General features: G+C 36.6%; 2 protein-coding genes across 9 annotated transcripts in view; one reads left to right on the top strand and one right to left on the bottom strand.

Annotated features, from left to right (window-relative positions):
- Positions 1 to 20122, bottom strand: part of LOC106506183 (uncharacterized) — a 777071-nt gene that overhangs the window by 227568 nt on the left and 529381 nt on the right. The window lies entirely within an intron of this gene.
- The window catches only part of HNMT (histamine N-methyltransferase), a 35007-nt gene that overhangs the window by 10987 nt on the left and 3898 nt on the right, over positions 1 to 20122 (top strand). For both annotated transcript variants that reach the window (XM_084998189.1, NM_001244561.1), the window contains 3 exons: positions 11438 to 11545; positions 12832 to 12962; positions 15628 to 15721. In XM_084998189.1, the coding sequence (XP_084854315.1) occupies positions 12912 to 12962; positions 15628 to 15721 (145 nt within the window). In that variant the 5' untranslated portion in view covers positions 11438 to 11545; positions 12832 to 12911. The remainder of the gene's footprint in view (positions 1 to 11437; positions 11546 to 12831; positions 12963 to 15627; positions 15722 to 20122) is intronic.

Raw genomic sequence — 20122 nt, 5'->3', positions numbered from 1 at the left:
GCCTAGGCTGGAAAAATACTTTTCAGATATTCTATGGAAGGGACTCAGACATTGATTTCTTGGGTGTTTGGGCTATGAAAGGTGCTTTCAGTCCAGAAAATCTGTGGTTTTATAAGAACCTACTAGAAAGAAGTACTCATTTCTCTAGAGTAGCGTGGCTAACACCATGCTTGGTTATATTGAAGAGGTGGAATTTAAATAGGACTTTGAGACATGCAGGTGGTTTTTAGTCTGGATTCTAATTGCCTTATAATTTGAAATTAGTAAGAACTGTTTTACTCATGTGCAGCATGAATAAAACTTACTCAATAACCAGAAGATTATAGACTCTAGCCAATCATTAATTTACTGGATTTAGGGCTGTCTACTTTAGGTAAACATAGTTTGGAGCCTCATATATAAAGTACTTGTTAAAGGCATTCATAACTATATTATTTTAAAGTAAACTATTCTCCATATATAAATTTACCAAAATAATTTGCCTCGTATTACATTTAAAACTTTCAGTGAACAGGGAAGTATTGTTAAGATAGACACATTAGAGTTGAGAAAGGTCAACATAATGACAACATTGGAACCACTGTCATTAAAACAAAAGTAAAAACAATTGTTTTGCTAACTCAATAAGGTTTTAAACAGGGAAACGGAATAATGAGCAGAGTGAAAACAAAACTACCATTATCTGCTACTTTTCTAAGTATAAATGTCTGTATACTTAGAAAAGCAAATAAACTCAGTTGTACAGCCATAAAATTAATAAGAATGCAGTAATGGCCTGATTCACGTAAAACAGGAAAAAAAGGCAATATAGTAGATCCACTTTTCTTTTTTTTTAACACGTGTTTTTCACATACAGCTTTGATTATTTACAGTGTACTAGAAAGTCCACGGTATGTGATTATCTCTAATTTTGCTGAAGGAAAAACTGTATCTTCCCAAGACCTTATACCAGTTCGGGATGCTGTCTCTCAGGTGGTAAATGTGCTTCTACTTGACATACACTATTGAATAAAATTTTGTGATTTAATACACACAATCATATAACCCTGGTGGAGCAGGTCTGTTGTCATCCCCATTTTATACTTGGTGAACCTAATCACAGATGCCACAAGGGGCTTTGTGGTCCTAGAGACTAGGGTCAATGCCCAGGGTCTTCTGAGGCTTTGTTTTTATTAATAACAAACTGATAGAAGTGGTGAAAAAACATTAGATTAGTGAGCCACTAATATATTCAATCCAAAATATAAGAAACCTACTTAAAGAAAAGTTCAAATTTTTACTGAGAACAATTTGGGAAGATTTAAAAATATGCAGTAGGGATGAGGTTACAGTGACATGAAAGCTTTTATGTACAAAAGGTAAGAGTAGGAAATGTAATGAAATTTTCCTGAAAGTAACCTGGCTTTATGTATCAAGAAAAGTTCTGATATTTATCTAAAGCACAAGGACCTTGTGATGCTTGTTAAAATATTGACATACTTGGTAAATAGCTAATCCCTGCCATGCCAACACAGCCCCAGCTGATGCTTCAGCTTCTCCTCATAGATTCTGTACATCCTCCCCACACCCTGTATCTCAGCCCCTCACCTCCAAGAGCTCCAGCAAAGGGATTGGACTTACCTGCTCAGAGGTCTTCTAAGAATATGCTAAAGTTCTTCAACCTGCATCCTATCTCAGGAGCTGACATCTGAGGTCTGTTCAGTTTTGCGTTAATATCACCAAAGACAAAGGATCTCATTCTAACCATTAATTCTGGTTTTTGGAATTAATCTGAGAAAAAATTTTTTGCACAATTCATGGTTCATTGCCAGATGCCTGATAATAGCAAAAAATTTAAAACTACATTATAAGTAACTACATATAAAAAACTATTTATAAAACTATATCTAAAAATGATCTCACCTGAGTAAAGAAAATTATTTGTTCAAAGGGGGAAAAAAAAGCAACAGGGAAAAACAAAACAAAACGTTAATGTTTACTTTCTAGTAATGAGATTTACTTTCTAATTTATACTTCTGTGTTTCTAGTTTTATATAGAATTAATTTTACAGCCAGAGACAGGAAAAACAAACCCAATTAAAATTATAATCTTATACTTGAAGAGAGATGAGTAGACTTGCTGACTTCTGACAGTTCCTTCAGCTCTTTAGCTGATGCCCAAAGCACTGTTCTGACACATGTTTTCATGACAATTTTCCTTTGGCCATATTTCACCAGTAATAGTATTATACCTGTACACATGCTTTAAGGACAATCTTGCCTATGTTGTAACTTCACAGAGCTTTTCTTCAGAGTCCGTAGATTCTCCCATTGCTGCTGCAAGGGGTGGTAGCCATGGCGATGAAGGTGCAGGTGATGTGGGTCAAGAGGATGGTGGGTGTCCACTCTCTGTTCCTTTAGGTACTTGCTTTTTATTCCACAAAGGCATCAGCCTTTCAGACTCTACTCACACTAGGGTATAAATGACTGATGGTTTTCCTCAGTGTTTTAACTGCTATTAGTGGGGCAGGCCAGTGGAGTGAAGGTGAGAAAACAGATCATGAGGGTTACTTGAGAAAGAGCATCAGAGCGCACCCGTGGGCATGTGTACTGATAATTGATGTAATCACACCAATTGCATGATTATTTTGGACTCCCTTTGCTAGTTCAAGTAGTATCAGCTCATAAATCCTGTCTTTGGGCATGAAGAAGGTAGAACAAAGTTGGCATTTTATTAAGGGTAATTCAATATGACTTAAACATCACAACATTATAGACATAGAGTTTACCTCTATGTATATGTGCTTAAGTAGCAAATGTCTGAATATTTAAAATGTATAGATTGAAAAGTAGGGCAAAATTCGGTCTTTTTTTCTTGAATTGTCTATTAAATATCTCTATACTTCAGTGTTCAGCACCCTTTGGGGCATTTTCTCTAAGTTTGTGTTTTATAGAACAATTTAGTTGCATGGCTTTTTTTAGGCCTTCTGCAGTTGCAAAGCATTCAGGCAGTATTGTTCTTAGGCCAACAGCCAGAAGACACATGAAAGCAAATGGCAATGCCCATTTGGCTCAGAATTTATAAGCCCCTTCCCAAGACCCTACAGCTATTTTAATATTCTATTCTCATCTTTCCATACTGACAGAACAGACTACATACTGAGGCCTCCAAGAGGGAGAAAAAGAAAGAGAGAAAAAGAGAAAGAGAGTGAGATTGAGAGAAGGGGGGTGAGAAGCATCTTCTCTGACCACATGGTATGAAACTAGAAATCAAACATGGGGGGCGGAGAATGAGAAAAAAATGACTACATGGAGACTAAACAACATGATACTAAAAAACCAATGGTTAAACAAGAAAATCAAAAAGGAAAGAGGGAAGAAGGAGGGGGAGAGAAAGAGCAAGAGAAAGAGAAGAGAAGAGACGTGATCTTGTCAAGAATCTTTTATCTTTTGTACTGAAGCTCAAAATCAGATTGTTCTTGCTCTGGTTGCAAACTCATAGCTGAAATCATTTTTTATCACTAAGCAGAGAGTTATCTGGGCAATTTTTCTCCCTAGAAACTATTGTGTCTGATATTCTAGTAGAGGGAATGAGGAAGATCATAATCTTAATGCAATGTGTAATAGAATAAAATTTTTCCTGCTGATAATCTAAAGAATTCACATATATTTTGATATGAGAAATGAAGCAAGAATAGGCAGAAATCAAATGGCTGGCGATACCTCAACCAGTCTTTAATCCTCAATTTTCTTAACCTAGAGGATGTTCTTATTTGGGGAAGCCCCAGGGTTCTCCACCTGGGATTTGTGTTTCATTTAATGTAGCTCAGTCAGAAAAACAAGCCATCATGCATATGTGATGAGTGTTCTTTCAAATTGTCATTGTATTATGGAGCTGCCCATTTGGAAAAGCAAATCTTCATTTCCTTCTTTCCCAGTCTCCTTTAGACTTCTCTTAAATGGTACCTTGTCCAGGGAGCTTACATGATCACCCAATTGAAAATCACAAAGCCTCCCCTCATAACTTCCCCCTTGCTTTTTTTTTTTTTTTTTTTTTTTTTTTGCCTTGGCTTCCTCCATGGGACTTATCACCATCCTTAAAGGTTGAATATTTTTGTCTGTTTTATTCATTGCTGTGTCTCTAGTGTTCAGAACCTGGCTTTTAGTAGGTGCTCAAAAATATCTGTTGAATTAATGCATAGTAGCTTCAATTTATTTATTTTTGTCATTTGTCTTTTTAGGGCCACACCCACAGCATATCGAGGTTCCCAGGCTAGGGGTCAAATAGGAGCTATAGCCTCCAGGCTACACCACAGCCATAGCAACACAGGATCCAAGCCACATTTGAGACCTACACCACAGGTCATGCCAGTGCTGGATCCTTAACCCACTGAGCAAGGCCAGGGATTGAACCCATTTCCTCATGGCTACTAGTTGGATTCATTAACCACTGAGACATGACCGGAACTCCAAGTAGCTTCAATTTATTGAATTATTACCATACATCATGAACTGTGGTAAATTATCACCATATAATGCCTTTAACATTTACAATGACCCTGTGTCTTAGACTATATTATCTCTAATTTACAGATATGAAATTTAAAGGGCAGAGGTATTAACAAATTTGCATAAGATATTTCTGGGGAATGCTAAATTTGAGTTCAATTTTGTCTCTATAGCTTCCAACTTTTCCTTTTCATATTTTTTTTCCTTTTTAATCAAATGATTTGGATTTCAAGCAAAAAGGCAACATTCCTCTGCTATCTCATTAAATATATCCTTAAAGTTCAGGGGTTGGAGAAAAGTTGTCTAGAAGATAAGATCTCTACCCTTTCCCTTGTTTTTGAACTTTTTTTTTTTTTCCTTTTTAGGGCTGTACCTGTGGCATAAGGAGGTACCCAGGCTAGGGGTCGAATCAGAGCTGCAGCTGCCAGACTACACCACAACCACAGCAAGTTGGGATCTGAGCTGTGTCTGAGACCTGAACCACAGCTCTCAGCAATGCCAGATCCTTAACCCACTGAGCGAGGACAGGGATCAAACGCGCATCCTCATGGAGATTGGTTGGGTTTGTTACCACTAAGACATAATGGGGAACTCCTTGTTTTTGAACTTTTTATTTAAGTTGCATTGTCAGAGGTTCCAATTATATGCCCATCTTCAAATACAGACCTGAGGTATTTAAAATATGGTCCACATGAAAGCAAGATATTATAACCATAAAATTATCTGACTATAAAAATTAAGTAAAACACTCAGCTCAGAAAGGAGACATGGGAAGTCATTCTATAGTTGTTAATTTGACAAACAGACTAGTAGAAAAGAAAGAGATTTGTAAGGAAGGAGATCTTAAAATTTTAGTTTTCATTTAACTTTCCAAATCAAAAAGTCAACGTATATTGTTTGGTAGAAAATAGCACAGGGGTGGACAGAAGAAAAAAAAATATTAATAATAATAATAAAACAAAACAAAAATCCCACAAAAACAAAAAAACCTCCACAACCTAGCCTAGTAGAAAAAAAGTTTTTGATTCATGCTGATACATATTTGGATTTTCCTCATTTTGCCAAATTCCACATATTGATCAACTGATCAGTTACATCATCATAAAATGCCCAGTCTCCAAAATCACTAATTTGCCTTGGTGCTCACAAAAGGGGGTGGGGAAAGGAAGGGAAATAGGAAAAGAAAAGAAAAAGAAAAAAAGGAAGGATGGTATATTAGCATAGAGTTGCTTAATTATTATAATTTTTTCATTTGTCACAGGAAACTGTAGATTTTGTTCCAAAACTTTAGGAGGAAACTGATAATAAGGCTTTAGTTATTAACTCAAACAACTGTTGGCCTAAAGGCTTAGGATGTCAAAAAAAGTGGTTTGCAATTGTCAGAATTATGATCAAGTAATGCGTAATGAAAGATCATATGTGAAAGGAGATTAACTATAAAAATTAACAAGTACTGCCTTACTCCCCTTAAATGCTATTTTCTGGACCTCCAAGTTAAGATTCCCAGAAGGCTTTGGAATGCACAATAAGAGCAGCAGGGTGCTGGCTTCCACATGTCTTGTTTACCCTTGAATTTGTGGAGAATTTCTGAATTATTTGATCAATTCATTTCTAGTTTACTTTACCCTATTCTTTCAGCATGTTAGTTTGGCACTTGTGCTCTTTAAAAGCCTTTGTAGGGCACTTAACATCTGATACAGGAACACATTCATGATGTAATGGCTCCCACTCAGAAGGATGCAGCTGAGAAAGAACAAATGTCCTCCTTTTTTCTTTTTTCTTATTTTTTCATTATTTGCATCTCTTTACTGCTGACTCATGGTACTATAGGGTTTGATAACCCCTCACAAGTTTTTCAGTGATTGATGATCAAATCTGTTCACATGCTTTATCTAGCGTTTTAGAGTCCTTGATACTTTTTAACAAGCTCACTGGAATCAAGCCTTTGCTAGTGAATAAAACAAATGAAGGAAAGCGATAATTCAGACCACGGAACACAACGTTTTATCTGTGTTGCAAACTTCAGTCAGTTGATGTGCACTTTCTGTCTGAAGGGTACTGATGCTAATTCCAGGCTCTTTGGGAAAAAATTACGGAGGTAATCAGTCATTTATAGAAGTGTGAAAGATGCCTAGGAGTTAGATGAAGTGCAGAAGTGAGAGGAGAGTATTCCAGGCAGGCGAGAGAGCATGGGCAGAGGACAAAATATACGGAAGAACCATGATATATATATATATATATATAGGGGAAGGAGGAGAGAAAAGGGTGGAAATGCAAGAAATTCAGGGTTTCTAGAGCCAAGAGTATCAAAATAGGAAGTTTGAGAGATGAGAATAAGGAAGTAGGCAGGGTGGTTTGTGCTCAGTTAAGGAGCTTGGGTTTTATCCAGTTGATTAGTCATTAGAAGTTTATAAGCCAGGAAGTGATAGGCTTATGTAGCTCAGGGTTTTAAATGATTGTGGCTTTGAGGGTGATGAAGATTAGCAGTGATAGGTTGAATTTTTAGGATATTATTATAGTATTCCAAGAGATAGATAATTTGAGCCTGGACAAGGGCATTGCTTATAGGGATAGAATAGAGAAAGTAAAGAAACATTTAGCAGGAAAATTTATAGATGGCCCAGAGGAAGGATGAAGCAAAGAGCAAAGCTTGGGTGTCTAGATGGACAGTGAACATGATAGGTGATATATTAAGAAAGATTTGTAGCTAAATTTATTTATAACTGAATGCTAAATGTTTAGAATGTAATACTATAGACCATCTGAACTACTTCTCTATTGATTCTCTTTTGGGGGGAAGAGGTTTGTATAAATCATTTTTTAAAATGCATTTCTCTTATTTCTGAGTGAACCTAGAAAGCTAACTACATACGCTATGAGATCAAGGAATATATTGTCTTATGGGATATCTTTCTCTCTCTATCTGAATCTCACATAGGAAATAATAGAGTCTGTTATAATAACAAACATAACATAGATAATAAGTGCCTTATGAACATTGTTTGTTGTCTAATCCAGGATACTTTTCAGAGTAAGAGTGGAAGGGAGTGGGTAAAAGAAGTTAAAATTATAATTTTTTGAAATATTGATTGAACAAGTTGTTTTTATATTGGTCAATTTATAAAATCATTTTTTTTGTCATCAAAAGTTTACAAATAACAAATGTTGGCAAAGATGTGAGAAAAGGGACCTCCAGGAGTCATTTGGTGGGAATATAAATTGGTGCAGCCACTATGGAGAACAGTATGGAGGTCTCTTAAAAAAAGACTAAAATAGAACTACCGAATGATCCAGCAATTCCAGTCCTGGGAATATATCCAAAGAAAAGAAAAACACTAATTTAAAAAGATACATGCACCCTAATGTTCATAGCAGCATTATTTACAATAGCCAAGACATGAAAACAACCTAAGTGTTCATCAAAAACGGATAAAGAGAATATGTGATGCATAAATCACAACACAATATGACTCAACCGTAAAAAAGAATGAAATTCTGCCATTTGCAACAATGTGCATGGACTAGGGGGTACTTATACTAAGTGATATAAGTCAGACCGAGAAAGACAAATATTTGTTATCACTTAAATATGGAATCTAAAAAATAAAATGAATATAATAGAACAGAAACAAACTCACAGATACAGAGAACTATATAGTGGTTACCAGCAGGGAGGAAAAAGGACAAGTAGCAAGATAAGGGTAGGGGATTAAGAGTTACAGAGTACTATGTGTAAAATAAATCAGCTATAAAGATATGTACAGTACAGAGAATACAGACAATATTTTATAACTATACATGGAGTAAATATAAAAATTTTGAATCACTACATTGTACATCTGAAAACTAATATTGTAAACCATCTAAATCTCAACACAAAAAACTTTTTTTTTTTTTTTTTTGCTTTTTAGGGCCATACGTGTAGGATATGGAAGTTCCCAGGCGAGGGGTCGAATAACAGCTGCAGCTACCAGCCTATACCACAGCTACAGTAATGTGGGATCAGAGCCACGTCTGCAACCTACACTGCAGATTGGGGCAATGCCAGATCCTTAACACACTGAACAAAGCCAGGGATCGAACCTGCATCTTCATGGATACTAGTTGGTTTCATAACCTGCGGAGCCACAACAGAAACTCACACATACACACACACAAAACAACTTTTAATAATAGTTCTTTTGAAAGAAAGTATTTTCAAAAATAAAATTGCAATAATAATATTATCTTAAAAATAAAAAATAAAAATCTTGGGGAACAAAACCAGATGAGACATCAGTACCAGGAGCATAAAATACAACTGTCCCTGGCAAACAATAAGCATGGTCACCAAACTTAACGATGTTAGAACTGGATTTTACATGCTAGCTCCTGAGGAAATAATGTCGTTATCTCCTCTTGTTCATTCATTGCTGCTAGAAATCTAACAGTGAATGCACAGAAGGTTCACGTCCACACTTGGGTTTACAACCTAGAGGTTGTTGCGTAAACCTGTGGTTTCGATGTCTCAGTTGCAATTCTAACATTTTATCATTGTCCTAGGAGGTGGGACAGGGTGGCTCTGACTGTGGTAGAAGAATTCTGCAGGTTGGGGAAGTGACAAGTTAGGGGGATACTCTGGGGATATGCTAGATCCATTCTAACATGTGGGAAGATCCTGAATGTCAATGTCCACCTTAGAAGAGCTCTTCAAGCCCCAGGAAAAATGTTGCATTTCCACTCTCTGAATTATAAAATGTTAGATTTGGAATCCTCAGAACATATGATTTTTTTTATTTAAAATATATAGCTAGGCTGATAGAGGCCAGAACAGAACTTTTGCCCTCTGGTCCTTTGGAGCAAGCTTGAGTCTATTTGTCATTAGCCCCACAGATTGTCCTATCAGCTTTTTGCCTTAGTTATCTTTGCTACACTTCAAAAATAATTAATGCAGAGAATAAGAAAAAAATCCTATGTCCTTTTAGTTTTTGGTATTTTCCTATTTCTTAGGATGAAGTAGTTAACGACCGTACACTTTGGAGTTAGACAAATATGCCTTAAACTTTGGGCATATTAATATTTCCTGAGTGTCAAATCACTCAGATCACCTTATCTGATTGGAAACAATGCTGTGGAGTTTGTGATAGCACTGTGGTCAGGATTAAGTGAGATTTTTCAAGCCAAGTGCCTCGCACAGTGTTTGACAAATACCAGGTGACCAATAAATGACAGCTAGAATTACAATTAAGGAAGGAATAAAAAGTTTCATGTTGGTGGGGACAGCTTTGGACAAAATTGTCACATAGGCTTTTTCATCCACCACTTCAGCTTCCTTCCCATGTCTTCTGCCTAACTCCACCCCAACTCGTCACCATCACCCATTACCAATATTTGGGACTCTCATTATACTATTAGAGCACCCTGTTTTCCTGGTCTAGCATCTTTTGTTCCTGACTTATCTTCCTCATCTCTTTCTTTTCAGATCTTTGAGTCTTATGGCTCTGCTTTTGTTGCCTGTCATATCTAACCTTAGAAAGGTTCTATTAATGCCATTTATGCCAAAATGTTAAAGACTAATGTCATTTTCATATGCTAGTCTTGCCAGCACATAAGTCTATTTTAGTGAAGGTCAACATCATAACTAAGAGAGTAAAAGTGCAAAACTTAATTTGGAGACATCAATAATAGGGAAGGAAGAGAGATTTTTAAAGAGAGGGACTCAATGATAACATTAAAAATAATGAACAGCTAACATTTATTGGGTGCCAACTCTATCTTGCACTGTGCTTTATATGCATTGCCTCATTTAATCCTTACAACCAGTAAATTCTGTACCATTATTATTGCTATTTTTCTGATAAGGAAGACATAGCTTGGAGAGATAAAGTAAATTGCCGAAGGTCATAATTCCAAGTGAATCAGAGGGGTTTGGACATTAAGTCTATCCACCTTGCCACCATCTCTCATAATCGCTGACAGGCTATATTTTCATCAGGGAGGGCATCTGTTTGCTCCTCTTATCATTATTTGCTAGTCTTGTGTGGTGCCCGGTGCATAATAAATAATTAATCATTGGTGCATGAATTAATAAATAAGAACCTATTCTGCTATAACCTCCTCTTCATTTGCCTCTCTAGGGTCACCTCTTGCTTGGAGGCTCTGCCTTGCCTAATACTCCAAACCTCTGAATCACATATACTCTTCTACTTCCTGATGTCATGCCTCTGTCTTCTTGTCCACTCTATGTGCAATTCCCATTTCCACAGATGTTTCCATGCTAACATCCACTTAACAGAGAACTTAGGAGTGATGTCCTGCCATGAAGCTTTCCATCCCCTCAGCCTCCCCTCCAATCCTCTCCCTCACTGCCTCCTTCCCTCTTCCCACCATAGCCCCACCCATCCAGGGTTCTCTCCATGTCTGTTTCTTTCACTAGACCATGGTGTTTTTGAGGGCACGGGTCTAAATATATTTTTATCCTTTTTTAATACTTGACATATTTTGTATCTGACTTATTTTTGGTATGCTTCTGGCCCAGCCTAATTTATCAATTCTAAAGCATTTTTTTCATATTTTAATATCTATGAAACTGACATACATCTTCTAGTTGATGAATCTTAAAATTATAACTGACTGTTTTTTTTCTGATTTAGTGATATAAAAAGAAGGATTGTATGCATGCTATATGTAATGGCATCTTAGATTTACTGGAATAAAAAATAGATATTAAATAAAGGTTACGTGAGTGAATGAATAAATGAATTAATAGCAGTCATAGCTCTTCTCAAACTGCGTTATGATTCCTACTTACAACCTAGCTGTTCTGCATTGTAGACATGGTGGCAGGGCAACAGCTGCGTATTATTCTTGATTTATGCTGGGCTGTCCTAGAAATAGTAAACTAGTTCAAATTATTCGTAATCATTTCTTTCTGGACTGAGGTGATCTGTTCCATATGCTTTTCTTCTAGGTGAAATTGATCTTCAAATTCTCTCCAAAGTACGGGCTCAATACCCAGGAATTCGTATCAACAATGAAGTTGTTGAACCAAGTGCTGAACAAATAACCAAGTACAAAGGTACCTATAACCCATGGTGCTCTATACCAAATCCTATTCTGAAAGGCTTGTCATCCCAGATGTGTTCTTGAATCAGTAATAACATAGTTACTATGGTATATTCTTTGTAAGCTTATTGGGAGAAGAACCTAAATAATTTGTTTTCTTGGCAGGCATGACTAAACAATGAAGAATATGAATAGTAAATAGAATTATTATTATTATTTTTCTACTGAAATCTCCATCTATCCCCTGGTCATCAACTATTATTTTTGATATATATTCTTAGACACAGAGTCATTAATTCATTCAGAGATATTTAAACAGAATCCCTGCCCTTAAAGGGCTTGCACTTAATTGCTTACAGCAGGAATCAGAAAACTTTTCTCTGAAAAGAGCCAAAGAGTATTTTAGATTTAGAAGGACACATGATCTATTACATCTTTTATCATCTCTGCCACTGAGGCACAAAGGCAGCTGTAGACTATACATATACTAATGAGTGTGGGTATATTGCAAAAAAAAATTAAGAAACATTAACATTTAAATTTTATATCATTTTTACCTATCATTAAGTATTTTTTTTTATTGTGTTCAACCATTTAAAGGTGTAATGGGGCATTCCCATTATGGCGCAGCAAGTTAAGAACCGGCCGTAGTCTCCATGAGGGTGTGGATTCAATCCCTGGCCTCACTCAGTGGATTAAGGATCTGGCATTGCTGCAAGCTGGGGTCTAGGCCACAGATGTGGCTTTGATTCACTGTTGCCATGGCATAGGCCAGCAGCTGCAGCTCTGATTCAGCCTGGGAACTTCCATGTGCTGCAGGTGTGGCTCTAAAAGGGGGGAAAAAAGTGTAATGGCATGAGATATGAAAGACCGAGCATGAGGTCAGGAAGTAGAGTAGTATTTTTAGCTTGCAATCTATTTAAAAATAGGTGGTGGGACAGATATGGCCCATGGGCTGTGGTTTGCTGTTTCCTTGGTTACAGAATTGCATCACCTGTTTTACTTAGTTTTCCAGTAAAATCACCAATTGATTCTGCATTAATACTGAGATAATGGTACCTATGTCTGATCAGGATTCTCACAATTATTTCTTACTGACTCTTTTATTCCTCCCTAATTTCATTTAATACTAGGGAAAAACAAGGATGAACTATCTGGTCTTCTGGACTACATAAAAAAGAAAAACGTGCTTTATATCTGTTATGTATATATCATTGATTGCATTAAAATTCTAAATGGAAATGGGTTCCAAATTTGCAATTAAAATTGATGGTGTGCCACCTTTTCTCTGTATTTTAGAGCTTGTAGCCAAGACATCAAACCTCGAGAACATAAAGTTTGCCTGGCATAAGGAGACATCATCTGAATATCAAAATAGAATGATGCAGAAAAAAGAACTTCAGAAGTGGGACTTTATTCATATGATTCAGGTAAGAAATATTTATTGTTATATACACTCAGGAAAAAGGATTTTTCATAAATATTTCAGAGTGCCTAATAGTCTAATTTTAAAAAGAAAAATAAAAATCTGATTTCTGATTTGACAAATAAGCATTATCTGTCCAAATTGAGGATAAAGATGTTAATTACACTAAGAGATTCTCTGTAATATTCAAAAGGCCAGTTCTCTCTACTCAAAATACCTCCATAGTTACTGATTTTTTTTCATTGCTGGCTTAATTTTTGTAGGATTGATAGTTCATAGATAGTTCACTGTAACACATCCAGTAACAGTTCTCCAGTAACTCTAATGGTCTGGATGGACCAATGTCCTAAGGATTTTCTGAATCTTCTTGCTTCTGCCTCCTGTTGATGACCGGACTAGCATGCATATGACAGCAGGGGCAAGCTGGATGATTCCTCAGGTTAACAAAATGTTACGCATATCAGTCACTCTTCTTTAGGAATTTATTTCCATGTCCAGCACGGATGGGTGTTTCTTAGAAATACAATAGTGTGTTTCTTAGAATTACAATAGTGTGTTTCTTGGAAAGGGGGTGACTATTCAGTAGATGGCATGGGGACATATTTCCAGAGGTCATTGTATCTAGAGGGCTTAGAGGTGTATAGACTTTGGGTCTTGGCTACCATTAGAAGATGTATATATTTTGGAAATATCATGATTTCCAAAATATGAACAACAAAATGTTTTTTGCTTTCTCCAGTCCATAAGTACAATCACCTGAAAAGGGGTAAACTTTAAAAAATCTTAGGAATAAATGACTACAGTTTTGGCACATCCAGGTAGTCCTACATCTCTGCTTCCTTAGCATATGGAATCTTTTACCTGTAAGGGACTGTTTAGCATTGTCCAGCAAACCTACGATGTTTCTCTACTAGACTTACTTTCCCACCTTTTCATACAGTTGACCCTTGCACAGCACAGGTTTGAACTGAATGCATCCACTTACATATGGATTTTTTTCAATAGTAAATACTACATGACTGGATGAGGAACCCCAGAAATAGAGAAAACCATGTACAGAGAGGGCCAACTCTGTTATGTATGGATTTTTGACTGCATGGAATGTTGGTATCTGTAATCCCTGCCTTGTTCAAGGGTCACCTGTATAACTGCTTCATACGTCCCTCTCTCTCCTTACCTCTCCTCTAATCCCTTCCTTGTCACTCATTTCCAATGGATGAACTCAGTTCTACTCTGTAGCAAAAAGAAAAACCATCAGGTGGAAAATCATCTTTTACCCTCCAAGTTTGTAAATGTGGTTGCACCTGTACCCACCATTTCTTTCATCTTACTACAAAAGCCTCCCTTGATTAAATCCAGTCCCTCTGCATGTAATCTGGATCTCATTCTTCACCTATTATAAAATGTTGCCACTTCAGAGATCATTCTCCAGGTTCTCTCAAAACCCCCATGTTCATTTGTTCTTTCTTACAGCAACTCTGCCTCCTCTGCATTACTATTCTGTTCCTCTCTGTCTCCTCTGCATTTTTCTGTACTATGTCTCTGCCTCACTATGGTACATTACAGTCCTAACACTCTCATGACATCCTTGCAGCTTACTATTCATAGTCAACTGTAGAAAATCTTTGATTACTAGATCAAATTTCAGAGCATCTGCTATGACCTGCCTACTCTTTTTCAGCCAGGTCATGTCATAGCTTGTTAGTCATCCAATGGATTAGCCGCAACTGGGTGCCTATCTGTGTATGGTCTCTGTGGTGAACAGCGTGGAGTGACATGGTACTGACTGTGGTCTCTGAGGAAGCACAGGCCATGTGCCAGTCTATTTTATTTCATTCATTCATGTGAGAGGGACATAGGTTAAGTGGCTTTTGTTTTATGCAATACATTCTATCAGAGCATCTACATAAGATACTGAATTTTTGTCCAAGAGAGCTGAAGATGAGATACAAGAAGTAAGTATCTATGGAGGTAGATTTCAGGGATGTAAGCCATTAAGGAAGAATTTCCAGTGCCAGTGTAGAATACCAAGCTTTATCTGTGTTGGGTGGAGACTTCTCCCTGCATTTCATCAGAGACTGTTCAGAGTTATTAAAAATGGATGGGCTGATTCCTCTCTCCTTGTGACTACACATGTAACCTTAGGCTTTATCCAGTCCATTTTTCTAGAGAATCTGTCAACATCAAAGCCTGTCACATTTTCTGTGATTTAAAAAAAGCATCTGCGAACATATGGTGAAGCTAGTGCAAAGGGCTTAATTTTAAAGCAATGTTCCATGAAATGGGGTCTGTTTTTATGGTGCCGGCACTATTTTCTCCCTGAAGAACTACAATTCACAAAATATAGAGTAAGCATAGAATGAACACCACCCATGTGGAGTGGAGACTAAGTGTCCCAAGCTATCAATCTGTGTTATTGAAGCCAGAAAGAGTAAATTCAAAATTATTGGACTCTAGTTGAATGAATTTCATAGTTTTCCCTCTCCCTCAATATTTTCTCACATGATTATTCTCTCCATATAACATCTTTAATTTTTAAATTTCTTAAGTGTTTTATTGAGTAAAAATCCTCTCAACTTGAAAACTAAACCTTCTAGGGAATATCTAGTCTCAGCAACCAAGACATTGATATAGAAAAGTGTCCTGTTTCTCTTTTCCTTCATTTCTAGATGCTGTATTATGTAGAAGATATTCCAGCCACCCTCAAGTTCTTCCATAGCCTCTTAGCTAGTCATGCTAAGATTCTCATTATTCTTGTGTCAGGTAAGTTATTTTCCTTCAGCCTGAATTTTCAAACAGCAGTAGTGCATGTACGCATGTGTTTGAAGGCATCTGGTGTATTTTGTCTTCATTATGCAATTCTTGACTTGGCTACTGATCAGACTCAATTCATTAACACAGTATTAGGAAAGTCCTTCACAACAGTTCTCAATTTAGGTGTTCTGGTGGAATTAAATGTCGGTTTATTTCTTCCTCTTGGGAAAATTTGTCTTTGTGGTCTATATAAGTTATTTTTCATATAACATACAGCAAATATAACTGACAGGAGTTTTTCTAATGAGACTGAAAATAGTAAATATTTCTATTTACCTCCTTTTTGTCCCTTGAATGTCTCTCTCCCTTCTGTGATGTTTATTAATAAATAAAATAAAGATTTAAATATTTGGGATACTTTTCATATTTGATTAGTTTGCATTTCGAGAACCAATATCAATGTTGTTTATTATAGGTCTTCTCAAATAATTATTTTAAAAAATGGTTCACTTGTTTTGTGTTGTTATGTTATTTCTCAAAGAAGGTACTTGATCACATTAGGTTGCTTGCTTCCAGTGACATAATAAGTACTACACAGAGGACATAAGTAAACAGATTTAGCAAATGAAACATTGACATTGTTGAGTTCATTAATTCATTAGTTCTTTCATCCAGTAATATTTATGGATTGTCCACATGGTGTTAGGCAGGTTGGCTCTAGACATTCAATGGCCTCTATCTTCCTAAGCTTATACCAGACCCCATGCTCAAAAACCATGTCACAAAATTCATTTTTTCTTAAATACGAGGCATTCCTCTTACTTAAGGATGGCAAACATGGTTGTTGCCTATAATCTTGGGTTTGAACTCATGTGGGAGTATGGAAAATGAGAGTTCCTGTATACAACCTCTTACCAAAGAGAACATTTGATATACTATTTTAATCTCAGGTTAATTTAAAATACTGATTTTATGTGGGAAAGCTCTATCTTCCCATTTAGAAGGTCTTATGTAAATTGGATGTTTTCCACTACACTCTCTCTAAATTAAAACACTTGGGTAAAGCATGTGGTACTGCATTTAGGAATACAAAGTAAATTTAACTATCAACACTGAGGGCAGTCTATTCTTAATAATCTCTGTTAATAATACAGGAACAGTGTTTTAGACATAAATAGTAATTCATCCAGATGTCATATATGTTTGATTTTAGAATGTACTTCATATCAAATGCAGATCCACTATTATTTATATTTGGTTTATTCTTAAATATTTTCAGAAGTTAAGTACTTGATTGCCAGAGGCAGCTTTCTGTGAGTCTAGGCCTGCCAATAAGAAAAAGCCAGCCTAAGGTTTAGTCAGTGGCACAAAGAGCCTGCAAGCAACTGAGAATGGACTAAGTGTCCTTATGAATATAATATTCTGATGGCTATGCCATGAATCCATTAATAGAATCCATGGTTTATTGGCATCAGGATATGTCCAAACCAAAACAGGCTCAGTGAAATGTTTCCATGAAAACAAGAATGCTGAGGCACTTCCTAGCTGTGAACTTGGTCTGTGAGTACTAATTTATACAGAGGCTATTTCTGAATAATCATACCTACATTACATGGCATAAATGCACATATATGGTTCATATGTACTATGAATATATATAGACATATACATACACATATACGTGTACACACACATATATACACACACACATTCATGGGGAAAAATCAAATAAAAACCAGTTTGTACTATGTATGTATATACATATATATACACATACATATATATATATATGTACAAAAATACATACACACACACACACACGTTCATGGGGAAAAAAATCAAAAACCAGTTAGTTTTTTATGAAAAGAAGTGTTTTGAGTCAAAAATTACTCATTCTGTAGTTTTATGGTGGAAACATTTTACTAGGTTTTTCAGTACACAGCTTACAATTCTTCATTACCACACACACTGTAGGAGACAGGTATCCCAAAGAGGAAAACATTACTAATAGATAATCCTCTTAGCTCAGTTCTTTCCCTAAGATACCAACTCCTTACTTGCCCCTTCTACCCCTCTTATTTGTTACATAGAGCAGCTTAACTCCCTTTTTCCTCTACCTCTTGGCCCTAGATAAACCTGTGCACCTATAAACCTATCTTAACAACAATATATTTCTCTGAGATAAATTCTTTTGGCCCTTCAGTGTATGGAAGTGGCCGCAGTTTCCTTTTTTGAGAATAGCAATAATTGCTTTGTGGCATTAATAAAGCCAACCCAAATATATGAGAAAAATATATGAGAAAAACAGATCATGGTCAGTTTCCGACAGTGAAAACAAATCACAAGAACTTTCCACTCACATCTGCCTTCTATTGTTGTCAATCAACATGTACAGAATTGATCCACGTATTTATTAGTCACTTTTAATTTTGACGTTATCCCTTCAAATCTCTATTTGCCAGACCAGTCTGTAGGTATCAGACAAGTCTGAGAAAGCTCCCCAGGTCATCAGAGGTACCTGATCAACTTCTCACCTTAACCCCATGTAAAAACCATTGCCCTGAACTTCCACTCAGCCCACATTACAATTCTTGAAACCCCATTCTCCATACTTGCCCAATGAAAACTTTCTTTAAACTTGAATATTACCCTAAAACACCTACACCAAAACTGTTCACCCTAGGCTCTGTTTTTATCATGTTTATTGCAATTACTTTCTAAATGGGATTTGCTTCCTAATTACCTAGCGGTAAAGAAGCCTGGTTGTGTATTTCCTTTTTTTCAGTTTGACACTACCATCCATAGCCTCATGGAAATATAGCAAACTGAGGGCTCGCTGCAGGCAGAGTCAGATAAGCCTAGAACTAATCACTAAATTAAACTTCTAAGAGCACTTAATGGAGCCAGTATCTCATCTAGGCAGATAATGGCATGTCTGGATTACCATCTTGCTTTAGAGGGTCCTTTTAAGTATGCCACATAGCTAAAGCCCCTGCCTGTCCATCCCAGTCCAACAATGACCTATTACTGAGTGGCCGAGTTATCTCTCTGAATAGACCAAATTACTCAGTTATTTGAGCACCATATGGACATCCATTTTTGTAATTTATTAGGCTGTAAAATAATGAAATGTGGGGTCAGTTTCTGGATTTAATTATACAGGGCACCTAGCATGGTTAAAGTGTCAGGTGTGTTCAGCATATTCAAACACAGCCTGTACTCTCAGTCCTGAGCCTGAGCTGGCTTCATAGGATAGTCTTGGTATAAATTTGATTCATTCAGCTTTTATTGAGCTCCTATAATCAGTCACTGCTAAGCTGTGAGGTTGCAAAGATGTCTATGACTATTATTCCTCCCTCCCCCCTTTTTTTTTGGTGGCACCCATGGCATGCGGAAGTTACCAGGCCAGGAATCAAACCCATGCCACTATAGTAACCAAAGCTACTGCAGTGACAATGCCAGGTATTTAACCCACTGAGCCACAAGGGAACTCCCACTCCTCCGCTGCCTTTGAAAGGCTCCTAATCTAAGGGAGGACTCAGAGATGTAATCACTTTCAGCAATGTGCTAATTTCCTATCAGAGGCATATGGAGAGTATAAGGAGAATTCCCGGAGAACAGAGGGCTCTGCCTCTTTTCTCTAGCTCCAGGTCTTTGTAAAGCCCTTGTCGCCTAGAAGAAGAAACCCAGTGAATATGTTTGAATTGAACTGAATAATAGTTTATTATTTCTGTTTCATAATATCCTAACTACAACTAGTTCTGAGTGGCCATCCAAAAAAGAGACCATGTTTAGCTACAATTTACTGCATGAGAGACATAGAATCAGAGAAAATAGAAAGTTCTGGAGATGTGAAGATGTATTTAATAAACAGGAATAAAAAATTCAATAAAGAAGAAATGCATGTCATGTATGCACACACACATACACAGTACATACACACTGAAATAGGCAGACAAAAGCAATGAAGGGTAGGCAAGTGAAACTAATTAGGAAAAGGAAGAGAAATTGAAATCATAATTAAACGACAGTATTTTACTAGTCAGCCTATTTGAATTCATGTTGCTTGAGGGAAAAGAAGCTTTCCTCAGGTTTCTAAGTATCCATTAAAGAATTAGCTCAGCTCAGTAAACATTCATTTATTTATCATGAGCAGAAGTTGATGATTATAAAGATAAAAGATTTGATTTGGGGATGAAAAAGAAGAGTAATAAGAAGATGTGGATATTTTTTAAATGAAGAGTATCGCACCCTAAAATAATGTCAGTGGTGTACTTTTTCTGCAAATGTAGTAGCTAGGGATTAGTTGGGAGAGTTGCTAATTAAAATGCAACTTATCTGGTTAAGGGAGATTAGCCAGAAGAAGATCAGTGAAGTTTTCTGTCATGCTCTCTCCTTATCTAAGGAAGG

The sequence above is a fragment of the Sus scrofa genome, chromosome 15 (assembly GCF_054392235.1).
Source record: "Sus scrofa isolate SSC_HxYL_T2T_F1_AM1 chromosome 15, Sscrofa_HxYL_maternal_Yorkshire_Landrace_v2.0, whole genome shotgun sequence".
NCBI lineage: Eukaryota > Metazoa > Chordata > Mammalia > Artiodactyla > Suidae > Sus > Sus scrofa.
This window is presented reverse-complemented; position numbering and strand designations above follow the sequence as displayed.